Below are 21,363 nucleotides of genomic sequence, written 5' to 3'. Positions count from 1 at the left end.
AACAAGTTTTAAACTGTTGTCTTCGGATCGGAAACATAATAGGTAATATCTTCGAGCAACACCGGCTTCCCACACATCGGAACACCGGCTTCCGACACATCGGAAGGGAGGGGCCCAAGCGATATCTCACCGTACAAATCTTTCTGCCATTTTTCGTGGGGGGAAAGGTGCACACAGTCGCACTTCTCACACACTTACATACAAAATCCAATCTGTAATGACGACACAAATACATAGAAAACGACACACGTCAAAGACAAATCTTGCAAACCTCGATCTCTTTTTGTGTACGGACGAGTGACAAGTGTCACAACACGCACACTAACACATTTTCGTTGAAGTATGTTATTGTATTCTGAGAGATGAGAAGTCGGATTTGTCGCTCGACCGATCCGCAATTTGTACTGAGCGAGCAAAATCGATAAATCCAACAATTACATGAGACTAAAATATAATAATTGTGTTTGAATGTAATTAAACGTATAATATGTAAAAAAAAACTAACACTTTCTTTTCGTAAATTTGATGTCCCCGACCTCTTTTTATAACAAAAAACCGAGCAAACAGGCATTTTTGTGCAGCAGTGTTCACGCGCGCGTCTGGACTCGGTCTAGTGAAAAATCACTAGACCGAGCTGTTTGGCCTTAGATGTTAGAAAGTGTCCTGTGGGATGAAAGCCGCCGTTTTTGGGTTAACATATTTTTTACCATACAGATTTCTTAAGTGATAAATTAATACAGATTAAAACATAATTTTACACATTACACTTACTTACATTTTACTTTCTATCCGATAACCCATATCGGAACGGACAATGTGAAAAGGAAAACTCACTGGGGGCCGATTTTTGAATTCCGATCGCTCGATTTCGGCACTCGAAAATCGATGGAAAACGGAGAAATGCTAATTTTTGAAATACGAGCGATAGAAATTGGGAATCGAGTGGTATTGACCACTCGTTTTCAATTCTATTAGTAGAATTTAAATGCCTAGTAGTGGAGATATTATTAAACGAAATACACGAAACCGAGCGGTTGAAATTCAAAAACCGGGCATACATATTATAAAAATATATTTTAAAACTAAACACTACAAATATAATAAAATAAATAAAATCACATTATGGCTGCGATGCATTACGCAACCCCGCAGTGTCAGGGAGCCGGCCGCGGAACCACTGGAACTTGACACCCTTCGGCCAAAACTCCTCCTTGGTGAATGTTCAGTCGGAACGCTCACCACAAACGAATTAAAATTCGCATTGTGTCGAGATTCGAACTTCGCGACTCTCAGGATGAATCCGGTCTTCCGTCGGTTTATACCGAGTCCAGTGACTTTTGACGCCCGTTAAGCCAATATGAAATTTAAATACATTATTAGTTGCAGATTTAACTCGGAGATTTAACGACATAGCGCTCGCGATGTGCTCATAACCGGTATTAGACATATGAATATGTTTAACTTGCCACGTAAAATTGAACCTTAGAATGATCGTGATAAGGACTTGTGATGTGAAAGTTGGTTAATATCGGTAATAATTGTATATTCATAATGTCATCATGACACTTCGCTATGAGGTTGACCGGTCTAAGTATTTTACAGATACATACTCGTATAAAAGCATAACCTACCTATAGTCGAGGAGGCAGCAATGCTAAATGTGTAGTTATTCGAGCATCGTAGAGACCTATTGGAATCGAAAGATTAGATGATAGGAAGAAAAAAGGTAAATAATTATTTTTTTGCGACTAGGAAAGCGTCTACAGATTTTTTTAAATTTCGGGTTGTTGGTAATGTTGGTGGAGGTGGAGGGTAAAAAAATCGGTAAGTAGATTGGGATTCGATCATTTTGGTCCAAGTTAATGCTATAATTTTTCTATAACTTAATCTGACAATTATTTGTACACATTTCCTTAATCTGACGATTACAAGTTCGACGCTCGATTTTCACATTCTAACCGTCAGATTAAGGAAATGCGTACAAATAATTGTCAGATTTTGTAATATCACAATTATATCATTAATTAAGACTAAAATGACCAAATCCACAATCTGATTAACAAACCAACAAACTGCTCAACATAGTTAAGGTTAAGAGGTAAACTCCACGGGGTAGCAAGATATCACTCATAGAGCAACTACAAAAATCCCCTCTTGGGCCCCCGGACTACTACATCCTTACGGCTCTATTCGGGAAATAAATTAGAGATTCACTAGATATGAAATAGTAAAGATATGTAACGTTCCACGGCAAAAGGTACCTTATGGCGGATGGCGCCGCGATTCGAGAAATGAATTAGAGATTCACTAGATATCAAATAGTAAAGTTATATTATCTTTACTATATCGTGTCTATAGTTAATCTCTAATTCATTTCCCGAATCGCGCCGTTATTTACTAGTAGGTCTAATGGCAATCCTCACACTGCCAACACGTGACTAGTTTATATCAACACTCATAAATCACCAGCGATGGATCTTATATACTCTCATAAATCACCTCGATCAAATACTTCCTAGTATCTTTGCAATATAGTTGACTAATAAGTAGTTAACACAGGCCGATGCTACGCAAAAGTCGCAAAACATCACGTTTTCGTAAACAAACACTTATGTCCAAAACTTAAACCCACTCTTTACTTAAAAAGTCAAAAAGCTACGAACATAATAGCAATTTTAACTTGAGACCTTATAGCCTTAGGGATAAGATTCACAATTGTCAGTGAAGAATATGGACGGTGGTATACAATAAGTGTTCAGTAAACATTTCATTGGTGGATTGTTTATTTAGATTTGCCAATATTTGATGCAGTCAAATGATTGATGACGTCTTTAAAATATTGATCCGATCAAGTACGATGACATAATATTGTCGCTTCTCTTTATCTGACTAAGCTGAGTTTTTATGGTTCCGTATCCGTAAAATATATATTTAAGTGGGGCTCCCATACAACAAACGTGATTTTTTTTTGCCGTATTTTGCGTAATGGTAAGGAACCCTTCGTGCGCGAGTCCGACTCGCACTTAGCCGGTTTTATTCCAAATAGGTGCTAAATGACAGTTTTATTGACCAATTTACTACTTAATCAACCTGTTTTTGTTATCATTTCATTTAGTTTACCAGTCTCAATCATTTACCGGTTCCTGAAGGTAGTTATTAATTTATTATATTTACATTTGTTAAGGATACCGGTTTTGTAAACTACCTGCTTAATCGTCAAAAACCAGTTCCAATAAATAGATCTATCTAGCCGTTGTCCTCTGACCTAAGGTGGTGTAAGACTAAGACTAACATAGTTTATTTTGCTGGTGGCCAGACAAACAGTATGAGTATTCCATACAAGTGATAGTGTTAACCCGGTGATAGTCTTACCCCAGATCTAAGTAGGGAGCAACCCAATTTTTGAAGTGAAAACTTCTTTAGCGGCGCTGTGCACTTTTTGTGACGGGGAAAAAATGTTAAACTCGGGACAGCGTAAGACGTAAGACGCTTCGTAAGACGGACACGTGACCTGATCGAAAAACTGTTACAATGTCATTGAGTTTTCACTTCTGCCGGCACTCCCGGAGTGCAACTCGTTGTTTTTTTTTTTCTAAGTATTCACACTACTATCTACTATCTAATCTAATACCTTTAAACGAGCATTTATTGTTTATTTATTTATACCTATGTTTATTTATATGTATTTCGGGGAAACTCGGACTCACGGAAACGGCTCTAACGATTTCGATGAAATTTGCTACATGGGGGTTTTTGGGGGCGATAAATCGATCTAGCTAGGTTTTATCTCTGGGAAAATGCACATTGTTAGTTTTTATGTGTTTTCCGAGGAAAGTTCGGTCTCCCAGATATTATAAATTATAAACTGAAATATATTCAATTTTTTATGATTCGGTCAAGTTATGTTCTAACATTAGAACATACATATGGGGAAGACAAACAAATTATTAGTGAGGGAAGTAGTGTCACCCAATGTATGGGACGTGCAAATTTTGGTATCGGATGAATTCACTTGGCACAGATGTAGTATACGTAAAGCTAAGCCAATGCAGCCCGGTAGCCATCCGCCACGCCCTGGTGGGTAGGCAGGGGGGCATCCAAAGTTACACAAATCATATCGGCTTCTATTTACCTACCACCTAGAGTTTGGTATAATTTCCAGATAAATCGGGCATGAGGAATTCATTTTAGAGACATTTAATGTACAGTTTAATAGAAAAAAATAAAAATATTGACGCTCAACTCAAAATCGGTTTGCTATGTTTTTTATTCAACTATTACTATTATCAGCCGAAACTACAAATGCTAGAAAGTTGAAATTTGCACACCAGATTATATTTATAATGTGTACAAGAGATAACAAGCGATTTTGAAAAATTCAACCCCTAAGGGGGTTAAAAAGGGGATGAAAGTTTGTATGGGGCTCATGTTTTATTTTAAGCTAGGAATTTCAAACTTCGTTAAGAGATATATTATTGAAATACAAGAAAACTCATTTTAGCGTTTTTGAAAATTCGTCCCCTAACATGGCGAAATAGGGGTTGAAAATTTGTATGGAGATAAACATTTTTTTCGAGTGTGGGGCTTGAAACTTTGTATATTCATATATTATTAGAATACAAGAAAAGTAATTTCAGCGTTTTTAAAAATTCATCCTCTAACGGGGTTAAAAAGGAGTTGAAAGCATGAATCCATTACAAATTACTTTGACTGCCCCCCCTGCCTACCTGCCAGGGGGTGGCGGATGTCTCAATTAGCTTAGCTTTACGTATATTACATCTGTGCTAAGTGAATTCATCCGATACCAAAATTTGCACCCTATGACACTACTTCCCGTACTATATAGCCAGCATTCCATGAAGAGTTCGTCAGAGGGAGGGGGTGGGACACTAGTGTGCGTATAGCACTATACCCAAAGGTATCATACCTACTCACTACCTACTAGGTACAGTCGCCATCAGATATATCGGAGCGGCCAAGATGTTCACAATATCTGAACACGCGCTCTAACGCCCTGACAATAGAGGCGTGTTCCGATATTTGTGAGCACCTTGGCCGCTCCGATATATCTGATGGCGACTGTACATTAATTTAATGCTGGCTATAATTTGCTTTTCAAAAAACTCATTTGACCGAATCATTATTCAATGACATGCATTAGAAACAATTTTGCACGCCAAATACTTCCTGTCTCCTGAATGTGACGCACTTTATGTAGGTACCTGACATCATTTCTATTCCCTAGTTTACCTACTAACTTTCTAACAGTAGGTAAAATGCTTTGTATTTGTAATTTTTTTGTATCAAGATCATAGATCAAAGAGCGCCTAGAAGGTAGGTACCAGAGAATTTGGTAAGGGTAAGGGGTTAGGTCTATAGTCTGTACCTTTACCTTTACCTTTACCTTTACCTAGTCGAGGGTGGAAGCCCTAAACGACGGCGTTGCATGAACAAAAGATTTCCTTTGGCAGGATGGGTCCTTAGGACCCAGGGATGGATTTAAGAAGTGGAGCCACCGAGATTTTTGATGTTAATTTTTAGGGGGGGGGGGCTCTCAACTTTATCTTGATATATATATCATTTTAGTTACTAGGCCAAGTTTGGTATCGTTTTCGTATAAATCGGGGATGCCGAATTCATTTATGATATCATTCCAGCACCATTCCGAAGTAAAAACACATAAAATATGAAAAAAATACTTTTTTTTTATTCCTCTTCACGATTAAACTGCTGTACCAATTTAGTTGAAATTTGGTATAGAGATGGTTTGAGGCCCAGGGAAGAACATAGGATACTTTTAATCTCAAAAAGAATCCCTAAAGGGTGTAAAAAGGGAGGTGGAAATTTGTATGGGGATTCAATAACCGCTGAACCGATTTAGATATAATTTGGTACAGAGATAGTTTGAGTCCCGGGAAAGAACATAGGATAGTTTTTATTCCAAAAAAATCCCTTAAAAATGAAAGGTAAGGTGTAGGATTGTATGGGAAATCAATAAACGCTGAACCGATTTGGATGAAATCTATGTCTACATCTTTGATTTAGTTGAAAATGATACTAAACTTGACTAAGAACCTAAACTTAAAGAATTATTAACCTCAGACGTCGCAGACGCTTAAAACCCCCCCACCCCCCACCTGCATCGAAAATCTGGGACCACTTCTTAAATCCATCCTTGGGTCCTAAGGACCAATCCTGCCAAAGGAAATCTCTTGTTCATGCAACGCCGTGGTTGACCTTTTTATGCTCTGAGCACACTCAACTATTAAGCCAGTTGAGGGCAGATGAAAACATTACATGATCTAATAATATAGGTTAATGTAGGTTTTGTATTTGGTTGGTAAACCAATACATGTTATAACTGCCTGAAAATGTGCAAATTATTTGAAAGCAAGAAAGCACCCTTGAAAATAAGATAAGATAAGGTATCGAAGACAAAAAATGCTTACGTAGAAACTGATTACCGTAATGACCCTTAATTAGTTAGTTTGTGTCACCGAAGGCAAGGATGTGACCCCTACCCCAAGAAAATAACATAAGATAAGGTAACGAAGACAAATAAAGCACAAGAAGATACTAAAATGACATAAACAAACCGATTAAGGGACAAATAAAGCCCATGGAGATAATAAAGTGACACAAACAAACCGATTAATGGTCACGTACGCTAGGTCAAGTCTTCCGCCTGCTCTGCTATTATTATTATTATTTTAAAAAATTTAAGAGAAAATCATTCGTACTTTTTTGGAAAACTGAGGAACTCATTTCTGTATTTTGTACGCAAAGTGCCATACTTTGTTTTTAAGTAATGCCTTAAAATGTTACAAAGTCTTGGGAAAATTACAAAAAATTATGACTTCAAAATTTTGGAACGTTTTGGCAATCTTTTTTTATTTCACGTAATCAGTAGTTTATTGGCTATTAGATGAATGCTTTTTTTAATTCCAAATTTGAGTAGTTTTTTCACAATTACCACTTTTTAGTCGAAAGGCGGGTTTTTTAAACAAAAAACTAAAAACTCAAATAACTTGAAAACCAATGAGTTTTGACCCCTAGTTGACTGGACTTAAATCATTGCAAATGACCCATAGAATAACCCCTTTCAAGGAAAACGGCGAATTTCCAATCACCCTGTAGACTGGTGGTTATTTTCCAAGACAATAGGTACCTACAAAATATATTAACATGAGTATAAATACATATGAACTCACATTTATTAACGCGAAATTTATTCAATTACTTACCTTTTTTACATTCATTCTTCATTTTCATTCATTCATTCATTTATTCTTCATTTCGCTGGGACATCATCACATCAGTTAGCCGCGACCACGACCAGTGCCACCTGTGTCGAATCATCGGTACATCGGAATAAAGGTAATTGAATAAATTTCGCGTTAGACCCGAAGTTTTAAATATTATATGAGTATAAATAGCTTAACAATTGAAAAGAACGATATAAAAAGTATATAAGCGAATACCCTACCACCATCTAATCGATATACATAATATACCTACCAAGATAATATAGGTATATGTATGATAAAATTACAAAAAAACTTTACAAACCCAAAACTAAGTCACAAATTGTAGAGGATCACGACTAATCACGAGAGGTTTTGGAATATAGGATATATATAATGGGCACTTTAATATTTGTATTTCTTGATGAATTACCGTCTAGGAAATGTCAGGATTATTAGTGTTATGTCCTGATGTTTGTCAGGATATTTTTTTTTCATATGACACTCCTAGGTTCACCTCTCCTGTTTTTTGTTCCAGTCATGATTTCGGATGCCGATCTCCATGAGCCTAAACAGGGCGGCGACATCACGTTTATGGATATGATCGACGAGGCCGAGGCCCGCGGCGAGTCCCAAATACAGAAGTTCCTGTCTGGATCCACGATACTTCTGACGGGGGGAACTGGGTTCTTGGGGAAACTGCTGGTGGAGAAGTTACTAAGGTAAGCCAATAGACATAGTTGAGGAGGCCAAAGTCTGTGGCGAGGCCTATACAGAAGTTCTTGTCTGCAACCACGATGCTTGGTGACGGGGAAACTGCTAGTGGAGAAATTACTAAGGTTAGTCAAGGTGCGAAATAGATATCATGGTTGACGAGGCCGAAGCGAGTCCCAGATACTAAAGTTCTAGTGTAGCTTATAATAGTTATAATAAGTACTGTGGTGTTGTGGGGGCCTCAAATTTAGTTCAAAAAAACGAGTTTATACCAAAACTAGGTTTTGACTTTGGCGTTGGTGGTTGGGTTGGACTTTATTTCTGATGTTCAACGAATTAATCTCATTAGAAATTTTTGCCAATCGGTTTTACGCCAATTTTACTGAGCTAATAGACTCTTTTAACTAATAAAATTCAAGTCAAAGTGAAAGCCTAGACAGTGTGACCTAGACCCACCGACATAGATCTAATCCATACTCTAAAGGGACCTATCTACATTCCTATGCAAGGCGTTTAAGCCCTTTCGATATCTATTTACGTAATTCTCAAATAGAACTAAACGTCGTAAGTTCCGTCGATATATAAGGCGCATTTTTGAACATCGCCATAACGGCGCCAGTGCCCGACACGGCTCCAATAATCGACATTTCCAATCATAATGTCATAGCAATAAAGGTGACAGCAAAGTGTCGAATATTGGGTGTTTACGCTAGATGACAATTTTCTGTTTTTTGATGATAACTTTTTATGGTGTTGACATAAAATAGTTAGTCCTAAAGAGAAAGCGATGGAAAGCGATGGACCGAAATCGATGGCGAGAGTGTGTTCATGCCCGAACAAAACCCACCAACCACGATCATCAGTCATGATGGATGCGACCAAGAAGAAAATTTCATAGATTTTTGTTAAGACAGTAAAAAGTTATCACCGAAAAACAGAAAACTCTCATGCCAAACCACAAGTATGGCGTCCTTCCACAGTGAGGCGCTTACATCATTTTGAAACAATGTCCTAAATGTGCGCACGCGACCGTGGCATGTATGCGTGCGTCCCATCACAAGTAGATTAGTTAATTAATCCGTATGACTTATACAATCTGGTTCTGCCTTTGAGGTTGGAATTATGTTAGGAATTTTAATGGTGTCAGAATTGTAAGGGAAAGACTTTTTGGGTAAAAAGAAAAAAGTTACACAAAAATATATGACAGCAAGCAAAAAAAATTAAATAAGCAAAAAAAACCGGACAAGTGCGAGTCGGACTCGCCCGCCGACGGTTCCGTACTGTTTAGTATTTGTTGTTATAGCGGCAACAGAAATACATCATCTGTGAAAATTTCAACTGCCTAGCTATCACGGTTCATGAGATACAGCCTGGTGACAGACGGACGGACGGACGGACGGGCGGACGGACGGACGGACAGACAGCGGAGTCTTAGTAATAGGGTCCCGTTTTTTCCCCTTTGGGTACGGAACCCTAATAAATCGGCCAAGAGCATGTCGGGCCATGCTCAGTGTAGGGTTCCGTGGTAAAATAGACGATCTGGTTCGCTATGGTTTTCGCTTTACTTTCACGATTTTTTCATATTTTTTGGACGCATGTTTCAAAAGTTAGAGGGAGGGGGACTTTTATTTCTTCTTTTAAAGATTATTTCAGAAAATATTATGTTTCTCAAAACATGGTTCTTGAAGACCCATATTCATTTTGAAAGACCTATCAAACGAGACCCAGAGCCGTCTTAAACTATGCTGGGGCCCTCGGGCACATAAGAATTTGGGGCCCTTTTGGAAAGTAGAGAAAGCGAATTAAACTAACATTTTTCTACTACGATCTATTTATTATGGGTAATCAAATATACTGTTACTGTCTGTCCTTCGGGGCCCCCTGAGGATGGGGGCTCTGGGCACGGGCCCCGTGTGCCCTTATGGTAAAAACGGTACTGACGACACCCCAAACTAAAGGCTTGAAGCTAGAAAAGTGCTTGTTACTTAGCTTAGACGAACTCTATCACTACATCTTATAAAACAAAGTCCCCCGCCGCGTCTGTCTGTTTGTGTGTTTGTTTGTAAACTCAAAAACTACTGAACGGATTTTCATGCGATTTTCACCTATCAATAAGGTGATTCTTGCGGAAGTAGGTGTATAATTTGTTAACCCGTGCGAAGCCGGGACGGGTCGCTAGTGTAACCACAGAACACAATGTCGATTCACCAAAATAGAGTAGTCACAAGCACACGGTAGCGAAAGATACAACTTCAATAAGTATTATGTAATCCTACGGCGCGATTCGGGGAATGAATTAGAGATTAACTAGATACGATATAGTAAAGATATGTGACGTCCCACGGGTAAAGGTACCTTATGGCGGTTGGCGCTTACGCTATCATTAACGCCGCTCCAATATTATTGCGGCGCTATGCGACGTAAGCGCCAGCCGCCATAAGGTACCTTTTGACGTGGAACGTCACATATCTTTACTATTTCCTATCTAGTGAATCTCTAATTCATTTCCCGAATCGCGGCGCCAGCCGCCATAAGGTACCTTTTGCTGTGTAACGTCAAATATCTTTACTATTTCATATCTAGTGGATCTCTAATTCATTTCCCGAATCGAGCCGCTAATCTATGTCCTACATTCTATTATACATTCAGTGGTCGCTCCGTCGTTGATGCAATACCGTTATAATACGCACTGAACGGCCGCCATCAGATATATAGGTGCGGCCGAGGTGCTCAAAAATATCTGAACACGCACTCTAGCGCCTTTACAATAGAGGCGTGTTCAGATATTTGTGAGCGCCTTCGTCGCTGAGATATATCTGATGGCGTCTGTACTTAGGGCATTTTATGAAGATGTACAGTACACGTTTTTTATGTGTGGAAATTTTTATACCATTCCGTTACTCATATCATACCACAGAATAACTAATAGTAGGTACTACCGTACAGAAAATTCACTCCTTCACAAAAGTCAGATTTAGGTATAAAATTATACCTATACTCGCCGCCTGCAACAAAATTGAAACTTATAACCGCGCACGAACGGTGAATAATCTTTGCGCGAGCGCCACGTGACACGACTATCGTGCGGTCGAGCGGCAGCCCACTGCCATACACCTGCCGGCCCGAGCGGCGCGCCGGCCAAATGTACCTAAACTGCGTAGTGACACCCCCCTGCTCATACAAAGTGTATGAAAAATTAAATAGAAAGTAAAAAAAAATCTTGCGATACTTTTTTCCTCCCGCACATAAGGATAACTCACGCTAGACCGGCCCGGAGCCAGGGCGGAGCTTCCGGAGCTTCGTTTTCTATGGAAAACTCCACGTGATCACCGATCAGCCGTCATAGAAAATGACATGTCGGTCGCCTCGGCCCGGGCACGGTCCGGTCTAGCGTGAGTCATCCTTTAAGCAACTGCAACGCTTACCTAAGCATCTTACTAACGGTTGCTACAGAAAATGTAGATTTGCCATTTTCAAAATCATTCCGTTTTCTAATTTACCCCAATGCACCTAGAGTCAGACCATGAGAAGTCTAGCTACAACGATTTTGATATAGCGCGCGCAGTGCAAGTGTTATTTTAAACGTCAACTTCTATGAATTTATGGCGAATAAATATCACTTGCACTGCGTGTGCTATCAAAATCGTTGCAGACTCCTCAAGGTCTAATTAGTAACTTATATAATAATTTGACGTTAATGATAGTGAAGAAGATTCTCTGTATTAAATGTTTTCAAATACGACCATTTTGTAAATCTTTAATGGACTAACAGATATCAAATGTAACAAAATGCAGATTATGCAAAAACATGTACATAGAAAGAAGTCCATAGGGGCCCACTGATCAACAGTCCGCCGGACGGTATCGGCCTGTCAGTTAGAACAAAATTTTGACAGTTCCGAACAACTGACAGGCCGATACCGTCCGGCGGACTGTTAATCAGTGGGCCCCTACTTATGGAACGATACGACATATTTCCTTGGCGCCATGTTGATAATTATTAATTAACTTGCAATTATACTTGTTTGCATAATTATTCGGGCCCCTTTGTTTGACATAATTATTGAGTCATAATGTAATCATTGTCAGATTATCATTAGTCATAATTCTGAAACTTTCAGGATTTTCGTATGGTTATCCTATAGATAGGTTAGGTTAGGTTTGTTTTATGGCAATCCTGAAAAGTTACGCGTTTCTGAGAAAAACTAAATTATGACTAACGAAAATTTGGACAAATTCATTATGACTTAAAACTTTATAGGACCCAATAGAGACCCATAATTATTTGGTATAATAATCGAGGGTAGCTCTATATATTTATAGCATAATTATTTTATCACTACACCTTATAAAACAAAGTCCCCCGCCGCCGGGTCTGTCTGCTTGTATGTTTGTTCGCGATAAACTCAAAAACTACTGAACGGATTTTCATGCAGTTTTCACCTCTCAATAGAGTGATTCTTGAGGAAGGTTTACGTGTATAATTTGTTAAGTTTTTGTGTAACCCGTGTGAAGCCGGGACGGGCGCTAGTATTTACATATATGTGCGAAAAGTAACGAGTTATCAAGTTCTGTTTAACTATCTAAAAATAGCTATGCACTTCCTGTCGTTTGCTCAAGTAAAGTGCTATTTTATTAGCGTGTTTATAACTTGCCAACATAGTGATTTAATGGAAAACTATACATTGTTTTAAGTAATATTTTACATTTTACGGTTATGGGTGTTTACCTTTGCACCCGTAGTCCATGATTTAAAGGTTTTTTATGTAAGGTGATGGTACCAGTGCTCGAAATGCTAATGCCCAATAGATGACACCCTGCTGTCACCTCTATTGACAATGACTAAAGTTTCAAGATGACATGTACTGGGACCGCGTCGAGCACCAGTACCACCACCTTATTAACGACTTTTACGTGACGTAGTGGCACCAGTGTTCGACAGGAACCTATAAGCGACACTTTGTTTATCCAAGAAAATAAGGGTGGAAAGCCGATTTCTTGATATGGCAACACTGTGCAGTAGCTAGCAAAAAAAATGTGTCGGTTATAGGCTCCTGTCGGTCACTGATGCCACTGAAAATTTTAACTTTTGTCTTGAAAAGATCCTCATAGACTCTAGTTATTTTTGAATATAGGTACGACAACAAATTATAGGGTCAAACAGATCACTGTGTTATGTCTTTCCTGTAGACATACACAAGAGTTAAGGGCTATAAAGGTTAATTTTCTTATTTAACCCTTATCCACGTGAAAAGGTCCTCCTCTTATTTAGAGAACTATGATAAAATCATTGCTTACATGCCCACAAGCTGTTAACTATTGCCCACAGGAGAGAAAAATGTGCTGTTCGCGATAACATACTAGTTTTCTCTCCTGTGGGCAATAGTTAACAGCTTGTGGGCATGTAAGCAATGATTTTATCATAGTTCTCTAAATAAAAGGATTACCTTTTCACGTGGATAAGGGTTAAATAAGAAAATTAACCTTTATAGCCCTTAACTCTTGTGTATGTCTACAGGAAAGACATAACACAGTGATCTGTTTGACCCTATAATTACAAAGTTCTTGTATTCCCAATATAGGTATCCTCTAGATGCCTAAATATTAGATATAGGTAGGTATCTCTTTATACCAACCTTAGTCTGATATGTTCAACGGCCTCAGTTTCGAATCCCGATAAGGCGATTTATTTGTGTTCATCCCGAATATTATTTTGTTCCTGAGTTATGGGTGTTTTATCTATATATTTAAAGTAGGTATTTATCTATATACTAATAGCGACCCGCCCCGGCTTCGCGCGGGTAAACCTTAACAATTTATACGCCTAAACCTTCCTTATGAATCACGCTATTAATAGGTGAAAACCGCATGAAAATCCGTTCAGTCGTTTTTGAGTTTTATCGCGAACATACAAACAGACAGACGCGGCGGGGGACTTCGCTTTATACGATGTAGTGAAGTAGGTAATTCGCGACTAGTACCCACAGTACAAGCTTCGCTTAGTTTGGAGCTAGGTCGATCTGTGTAGTTATGTAAAAATGCCCCCATAATATTTATCTATATTTAAACGACGCTAAATCTGAGATTACGGTACATAAAAGTCTCTGTTTATATTCGTATCCTCCTTATTAAAAGTCGGTTAAGATAAATGCAAGTAACGGAACGGATAACGTTCTAATAAAACCCGTTAGAGATATATTGATGGCAAAGTCGGACGCCATTTAGGCGATTCACACACATGGACAATACTTGTCAATGTGTGTCGCTCCGTTATATCACTTATATCTGAAGGAGACTGTATGACATGTGAAGAGATAGATAGCTTGACACGGATTAAACATAGTACCTAACACTATTTGAATACTTTCTAAAATAACTGTTTTTTAGGTTCCGTACCTCAAAAGGAAAAAACGTAACCCTTTTAGGATCACTCGTGCGTCTGTCTGTCCGACCATTCCCCCTCTTTATCTCCGAAACTACTGCATGTACAATTTTGAAAAAAATACACAAAATAGTTTTTTACCTATAGATGACGAAAACATATTATAAATGTGCATTCAAGCGCGAGCGTGAGTCGGACTTAATTACTTAGTTATTGATCCGACCCCACGGGTTTTTTAAAGTCATTTCATTCACGTTCCACATAAAAAAATACATTGTTAAAAATTGGGTAATGTACGGAACCCTTGGAACGCGAGTCCGACTCGCACTTGACCGGTTTTTTGTGCATAGTTTGAAGGTGTCCTATTATTGAATGTATTCTTGTGACAATAAATTAGACCTGTCATTATTTTGCGTACAGTTATTTGTTAATGTCACAAGCCAACTTTTTGAGTGTACAATCGTCCACACTGACAATTCGTTAACGAATTAAGGATTACTCACGCTAAAACGGACCGGGCCTGGGCCGGGGCAATTCCCAGGCTTTGACAGCTAGGTGACCGGTGATCACGTGATGCTTTCTATAGAAAACGAAGGGTCGGATGCCTCGGCCCAGACCCGGTCCGTTTTAACGTGAGTCGTCCTTTACTAGGATTGTTATTAGCTATTATTATTTGGTACTTACTAATGGTACCTACACTAAATTTGTGATAACCATACATCGGGGTAAAGTAGGTAAAATACAAACATGTTGACTTCTAATATAGGGATGATTACTGACGGTCTAGCATGAGTTGCGAACGCACGCGACTCCATTACATCAAGCGCGACTTCAAGTATGGACTCGCGCGCGAGAACGCAACTTATGCTAGACCGCCTGATCAGTTAAAAAATATGTAGGTACCTATGTCTGGGATATTAAACTACAGTTTAGTTATTTAGTTTAAAACCCAATTTTTGATGCGAAAATAATGCTTCTTCTACTGTTTCCTAATCAGAAAACCATACTGAAAAAAGCCCTTAAATGGATCCCCCCATTTTTTTTCTTTGTATGGCTTTAGTTTGCAAAAGCGATATTTAAAGAGGCAGATAGCGAAATTTAGATTTTCTATATAAGGCCCTCAGAATCAACGGTACAACAGAAATCTTCAAACAATTTGGTCTCCATTCTGGCCTTCATACGCTTGGACTATAATTTACGCATTCTGTGCACGTAGCGATAGCCTTACGAATGTTTGCTGCCTGTACGGTTACCATCAGTTTGTCACTGACATAAACGCCGTCGAGAACGTAATTTACTTTCTATACATCCCGTTTGCACTAATATGCGAGTGCGAGCGAGATGTATAGAAAGTAAATTACGTTCTCGACGGCGTTTACGTCAGTGACAAACTGATGGTAACCGTACTGTTGCCCAGTGTAAATAAAACGGATTGTTGTGTTTAGACTCATTGAGAGCATAGACAAATTAATATACAGGAGAAACCAGAATATAAACGAAGCTAAAGCAGGCCACTGACGAGCCTTCCAAATGGATGCCGTTACAATGGATTCATCCAAATGGACGGCATCCTAATATTAAACATTGTACGTTTCTGACACTCACGGACCGATTTTGGATTGCAGCGACGCTATTTGGACTGTTGGAAGGCTCGTCAGTGGCCACCTTTACGTTTCCTCATGGTCTAATAAAACATGGTCTTCTATTCCCAGAGTGACACAGGCCTACGTCATAATAACATGGCCGCTATATATAGCGCTATCGCATATTATCATATAGCGCTGTCGCATGATGACGTAGGCTTGTGTCAGTTAGGTGACCTAGAGAAGACGGGAATGGAGTACCAGGCGGAGTATATTATTATACCATGCGTTTCCTAACGTTACGTACGTAACGGTACGTTTTCTCATTTGTAATAACTTAGCGTAATATAAAAAATAACTGCATTCCCGTTGCCAGGGAGGTTTTGGGATTATACTGATCAACTTTTACAATGGGACCAACCCCGAAATAGCGAAAAATAAATTTGGCTGTTTCATACATTTTGACTGGTCCATTTTCTATGGGAGGGTAATTTTTTTTCGTGATTTCGGGGTTGGTCCCATAGTAAACGTTGCTCAGTATAATCCCAAAACCTCCCTGGCAAGTGGCAACAGGAGTGCAGTTATTTTTTAGCCACCCTGTATATGATCTCTGAAAGTTATCTGGGTCTTATAATAGTTGAAACAATATTAAATCGGCAATGCAAAATACGTTATTGTAAAAAAACATTTAATTACATTAGTATTAGCTACAGCAATACCTGCATTACTTGCAGTAAAATTCAAATACCCAATGAAACAATTTCGTTGTAAACTTGTAAAATACCGCAAATCTCGATTAACCACGCCGAAATCGCGTTTTAAGCAGGAAATCATTAATCGTGATCGTATTAACCGCGTACGTGCGTGTTGATAATATATAGATGTCACCGTAAAATTGTAAACACTCGTCAGTTTATAATATCGCTAGTTAATATAAACTGACGGTTTTTTTTTTTTTTTTTTTTTTATTCATGATACACTAAAATACATTTTATAAATAACATAAAACTCGCCAAACTGTGAAGTTTGATGGCGAGATACGCTCTTTTTTATGCAAGTAACTTAACCTATTTGGGTCACACCCGTTTTACAAACTAACCTAACCTAGCCTACGTTAGATTGTAAACTAACGGGTTCACATTCACAATCTTACGGTGTACTTAATTTCTTTTTTTTTTCTTTTCAGAACATGTCCAGACATAAAGAAGATCTATCTTCTAGCGCGACCAAAGAAGAACAAAGAAATACAGAAAAGACTACAGGAACAGTTTGAAGACCCGGTTAGTATTCTGTTATATTTAAAACTGTGTTCAAATCAGTTCATCCGTTTCGGAGCTACATTGGACCAGTACACAAATACAGATCTATGCAAAAATTATACACGCTGAACTTATAGCCCCCCTCTTTTTGCGAAGGGGGTAAAAACCGAATATGTAACTATCTTAGGGTTTTTTTTTTACTAATTTTCAAATCTACAGATTTTTTAAATTGTTAGCCCTGGGGCCACCATTCGGTATTTTCAAATTGGTATCATTTTGTCATTATAATCGCATCTCGCTAAAACGAATATAAAAGTGTGAGCGAGATACGCTGCGAGTGTTATACAAATAAGATCAACAAGAGATCAATATTACTGCAATGTTCTGCCGCCAGAGTGCAGCACTAGCACCCATCGTAAATAGAGTAACTTATACATACTGCGCCTTACTGTTTTTCGACAAGTATTCACAAACAATAAAATAACACATTGATACATCAATGCGGTTTGTTTACAAAGGGCCTACCGGGAAACGCAAAATTGAAACTCAGCTATCTTTCTCGCTCGAAGATGCAAGAGTGATAGAGAGGTTAGATAACAAAATTTCGACTCGTTTGCAGTAGACCCTTAGATTGTGACTGATCGTGGTAGTGGCGTCCCCTACGCAGAGTTTCGCGTAATATTCAATAAATTAAAAAAAAAATATTCCCTATTCTGAGAATTCCAATGGCTCTTAAGGAAAAATGAACGCGCGATGCGTACAAAAACATTATGCTGCGATGCATTCAAATGCATAATCAGCATAATGCGTAATCTTTCTGCTTTAAAATGCATCTAAAACAATATTTTGCATTTACATTCATCTATAGTGTAATCTTTTGACAATCAATTTATGTAAGCACGCAAGAAATCCTTAGGCAGTTAGAGTTAGACCAAGAAAAGTCTGCAGCGACTTTGATAGCCTACGCAGTGCCAGTGTTATTTAAAACGTCAAACTTCAATGAAATTATGACGTATAAATGACACTAGCACTGCGTGGGCTATCAAAATCGCTGCAGACTTTTCTTGGTCTAACTCTATCAGTATCACATTAGCGATGGCGCCGCATCATGGCCGCATCAATGTGATAACCTACTTAATTTAGTACCTACCCTTAGAGCACATTGCCCGTAGAATCAATGGCCATTGGGGCGGAAAGGTTCTCGAGTGGCAACCACGTACCGGAAGGCGCAGCGTGGGTAGACGCCCACAAGGTGGACTGACGACCTGGCAGGCATCATTGTGGCAGTCTTTGGGGGAGGCCTATGTCCAGCAGTGGACGTCCTCTGGCTGATATGATGATGATGAATCAGAACACGATACCGAATATGGCTTTGAACATATCCCCACTATTTTTATTACACCTTGTATTATATTGTCGTTTTCTATATGTTACAGCTATACGAACGGCTACGCAAGCAGGTCCCCGACTTCATGGCAAAGATCGGAGTGGTCGAAGGGGATGTGGGGAAAGTGGGTCTTGGGATCAGCGAGAGTGACCGACAGACCGTTGTTGACGAGGTAAGACCAAACATACCCACAGAGTTGACAGAGGGACGGGGTACCATATAAAAAAACCGGTCAAGTGCGAGTCGGACTCGCCCACCGAGGGTTCCGTACTTTTTAGTACCTATTTGTTGTTACAGTGGCAACAGAAATACATCACCTGTGAAAATTTCAACTGTCTAGCTATCACGGTCTATGAGATACAGCCTGGTGACAGACGGACAGTGGAGTCTTAGTAATAGGGTCCCGTTTTTACCCTTTGGGTACGGAACCCTAAAAATGGAATATCCGGACAAAAGTCCGGACGACAGCCTAAAAATCCTGACATTTCTTGGACGATCATTTCAATCACGAGTGAATAAAGAAGGAAGTGAGGCAAAGATTCATCTATATCGGGAAAAGCTCGATATATCATTTACCTGGAGCAATTTAACCTGCCGGTGTTTTAGAGGTTCGCAAAATCTCGCTCAATATGGTGATTTTTTCTATATTTTAGTACGGTCAACCAAGAAAGTGGTCTACCACTTTTCGACTCTATCATCTGATTGACTGTACTTACATAATTATCTAAAATCGAGGGCATCACCAAGGGGAGATTTGGAGATCAAATTTAATGTATGGTCCCTCCGCTAGGCCATCGTCGATATCAACTTACCCTCTGCTGGCGACTTTGGCAATGCTCTTTTCTAAAGTCCTTGAAATTTTCAATTTGTGTTGTTATCCGCAGGTTGACGTAATCTTCCACGGCGCAGCCACACTTCGCTTCAATGAGCCTCTTCGAGACGCAGTCTTCATAAACGTCAGAGGCACACGAGAAATGATGCTTCTAGCACGGGCCTGTACCAAGCTGAAGGCGATGGTCCACATCTCCACAGCATACAGGTACACATCCCTATCATGACAACAGAATGAAGTCTACTTTTCGGAAATAAAAATTACAACGTCGGTTCGTCGGTGCACTGGCCTTACTGAATTGCTGACGGTTTCGACCACCTCGGTTTTTACTGTTCTATTAGGAAGGTATATAAGACACATTTCACAAGTTAGTTCAATGCCAAGAGTTTCCTGATCATTGTAGATTATATTAACAAATAACATTCTGTGACGATAGGATACGCGAACTTGTCAACAAAGAAATAGGTCGCTATAACAGTTCATAACTGACATCTAGATTCCAATATTGTCTACATCAGAGATGTGCATTGTAGGAAAATCATGTTTGTCTGTTCATCCCCAGCAACTGCACACTGAGCGAGATAGACGAGGTGTTCTACGAGAGCCCCATCCCTGGAGACAAGCTCATCGATCTAGCAGAGAGCCTGGATGAGAAGACTATTAACAGCATCACACCTGGGTAAGAGGAACGCCAACATTTAAGTGATAGGGGGGTGTAATGGGGAGGGGGGGCTTCAGAACGAACCTCATTCTCTGTGGCCCCGCCTATTGATTTTAAGGGGTGTCATTCTGAATTCCTAACAACGTTTGTCCTAAAGTCACTTGCCCTAACTGGTTTGTCCTAATGGGCACATGCTCTAACGATCAATTGTCATAACGATTATTTTCCATAATGTAATGGTTAACCTAAGACTCATTTGTCCTAAGCATTTGTACCATAACTATCAAGATACCTAATGTTTTTTACCATATTCTTCGAAATCCCTAACAATGTTTGGCATAAAATAACATGCTCTAACTGTTTTGACCTAATGGCTATTGCCCTAATGATCAATTATCATAAAAAATACTTTCCATAATGAATGGTAACGAACTGTTGCCACAAAAATGGGTTAGGTTAGGTTAGAACTGTGACCCTCGCAAAAACGAACTGCTGCCACAAAAGTGGGTTAGGTTAGGTTAGAACTGCGATCCTTGCAAAAACGAACTGTTGCCACAAAAGTGGGTTAGGTTAGGTTAGAACTGTGATCCTCGCAAAAACGAACTGCTGCCACAAAAGTGGGTTAGGTTAGGTTAGAACTGCGATCCTTGCAAAAACGAACTGTTGCCACAAAAGTGGGTTAGGTTAAGTTAGAACTGTGATCTTCGCAAAAACGAACTGCTGCCACAAAAGTGGGTTAGGTTAGGTTAGAACTGCGACCATTGTAAAAACGAAACGAAATAGGGAAATCAAAATTAGGGCATACGAGTGTTAGGTCAAGCAACGATAGGCTAAGTAAAATTAGGTAACATGATGGTTAGGATATATAATTTTTAGGCCTAACAATAATTAGGTAAAATAAGAATTATGCTACATAACATTAGGATAAATACTCAATATGGAAAGTGCCATTAGGGAAAAACATATTAGGACAAAAAAAAATCGGCCATTCGATAATAGGGAAACCAAAATTAGAGTATACGAGTGTTAGGACAACTGATCATTATGACAAACAATATTAGGGAATGCAAAGATAGGAGAAAAGACTTTAGGGATTCAGATATAGATCCGATTTTAAGGCTAGTTTCAGTACTTCTGCAAGCATTACGAACTGTGAAAATTCGTTTCCCGTGGTATAACCTGCTGAAAACCAACTGGTTATAGCAATCAGATATGTTTTCGTATCCAAGTCAGTAGTGGAATGTGTTTTAGCCTTACTGCCATCTACCAATAATTTAGGGCAATACGAAAAGTTTCTTGTC

The 21,363-nt window shown here is 39.1% G+C and overlaps 1 protein-coding gene across 1 annotated transcript in view; it reads left to right on the top strand.

Moving 5' to 3' along the window:
* The window catches only part of LOC134803862 (fatty acyl-CoA reductase wat-like), a 35,386-nt gene that overhangs the window by 7,238 nt on the left and 6,785 nt on the right, over positions 1–21,363 (top strand). Inside the window, exons 2-6 of the mRNA XM_063776687.1 lie at positions 7,783–7,966; positions 17,110–17,203; positions 18,619–18,741; positions 19,454–19,608; positions 19,964–20,080. Of these exons, the coding sequence (XP_063632757.1) occupies positions 7,785–7,966; positions 17,110–17,203; positions 18,619–18,741; positions 19,454–19,608; positions 19,964–20,080 (671 nt within the window). The 5' untranslated portion in view covers positions 7,783–7,784. The remainder of the gene's footprint in view (positions 1–7,782; positions 7,967–17,109; positions 17,204–18,618; positions 18,742–19,453; positions 19,609–19,963; positions 20,081–21,363) is intronic.

This window comes from Cydia splendana, chromosome 27, assembly GCF_910591565.1.
Source record: "Cydia splendana chromosome 27, ilCydSple1.2, whole genome shotgun sequence".
NCBI lineage: Eukaryota > Metazoa > Arthropoda > Insecta > Lepidoptera > Tortricidae > Cydia > Cydia splendana.
The sequence above is the reverse complement of the archived record's forward strand: the minus strand, read 5'-3'. Positions and strand labels throughout refer to the sequence as shown.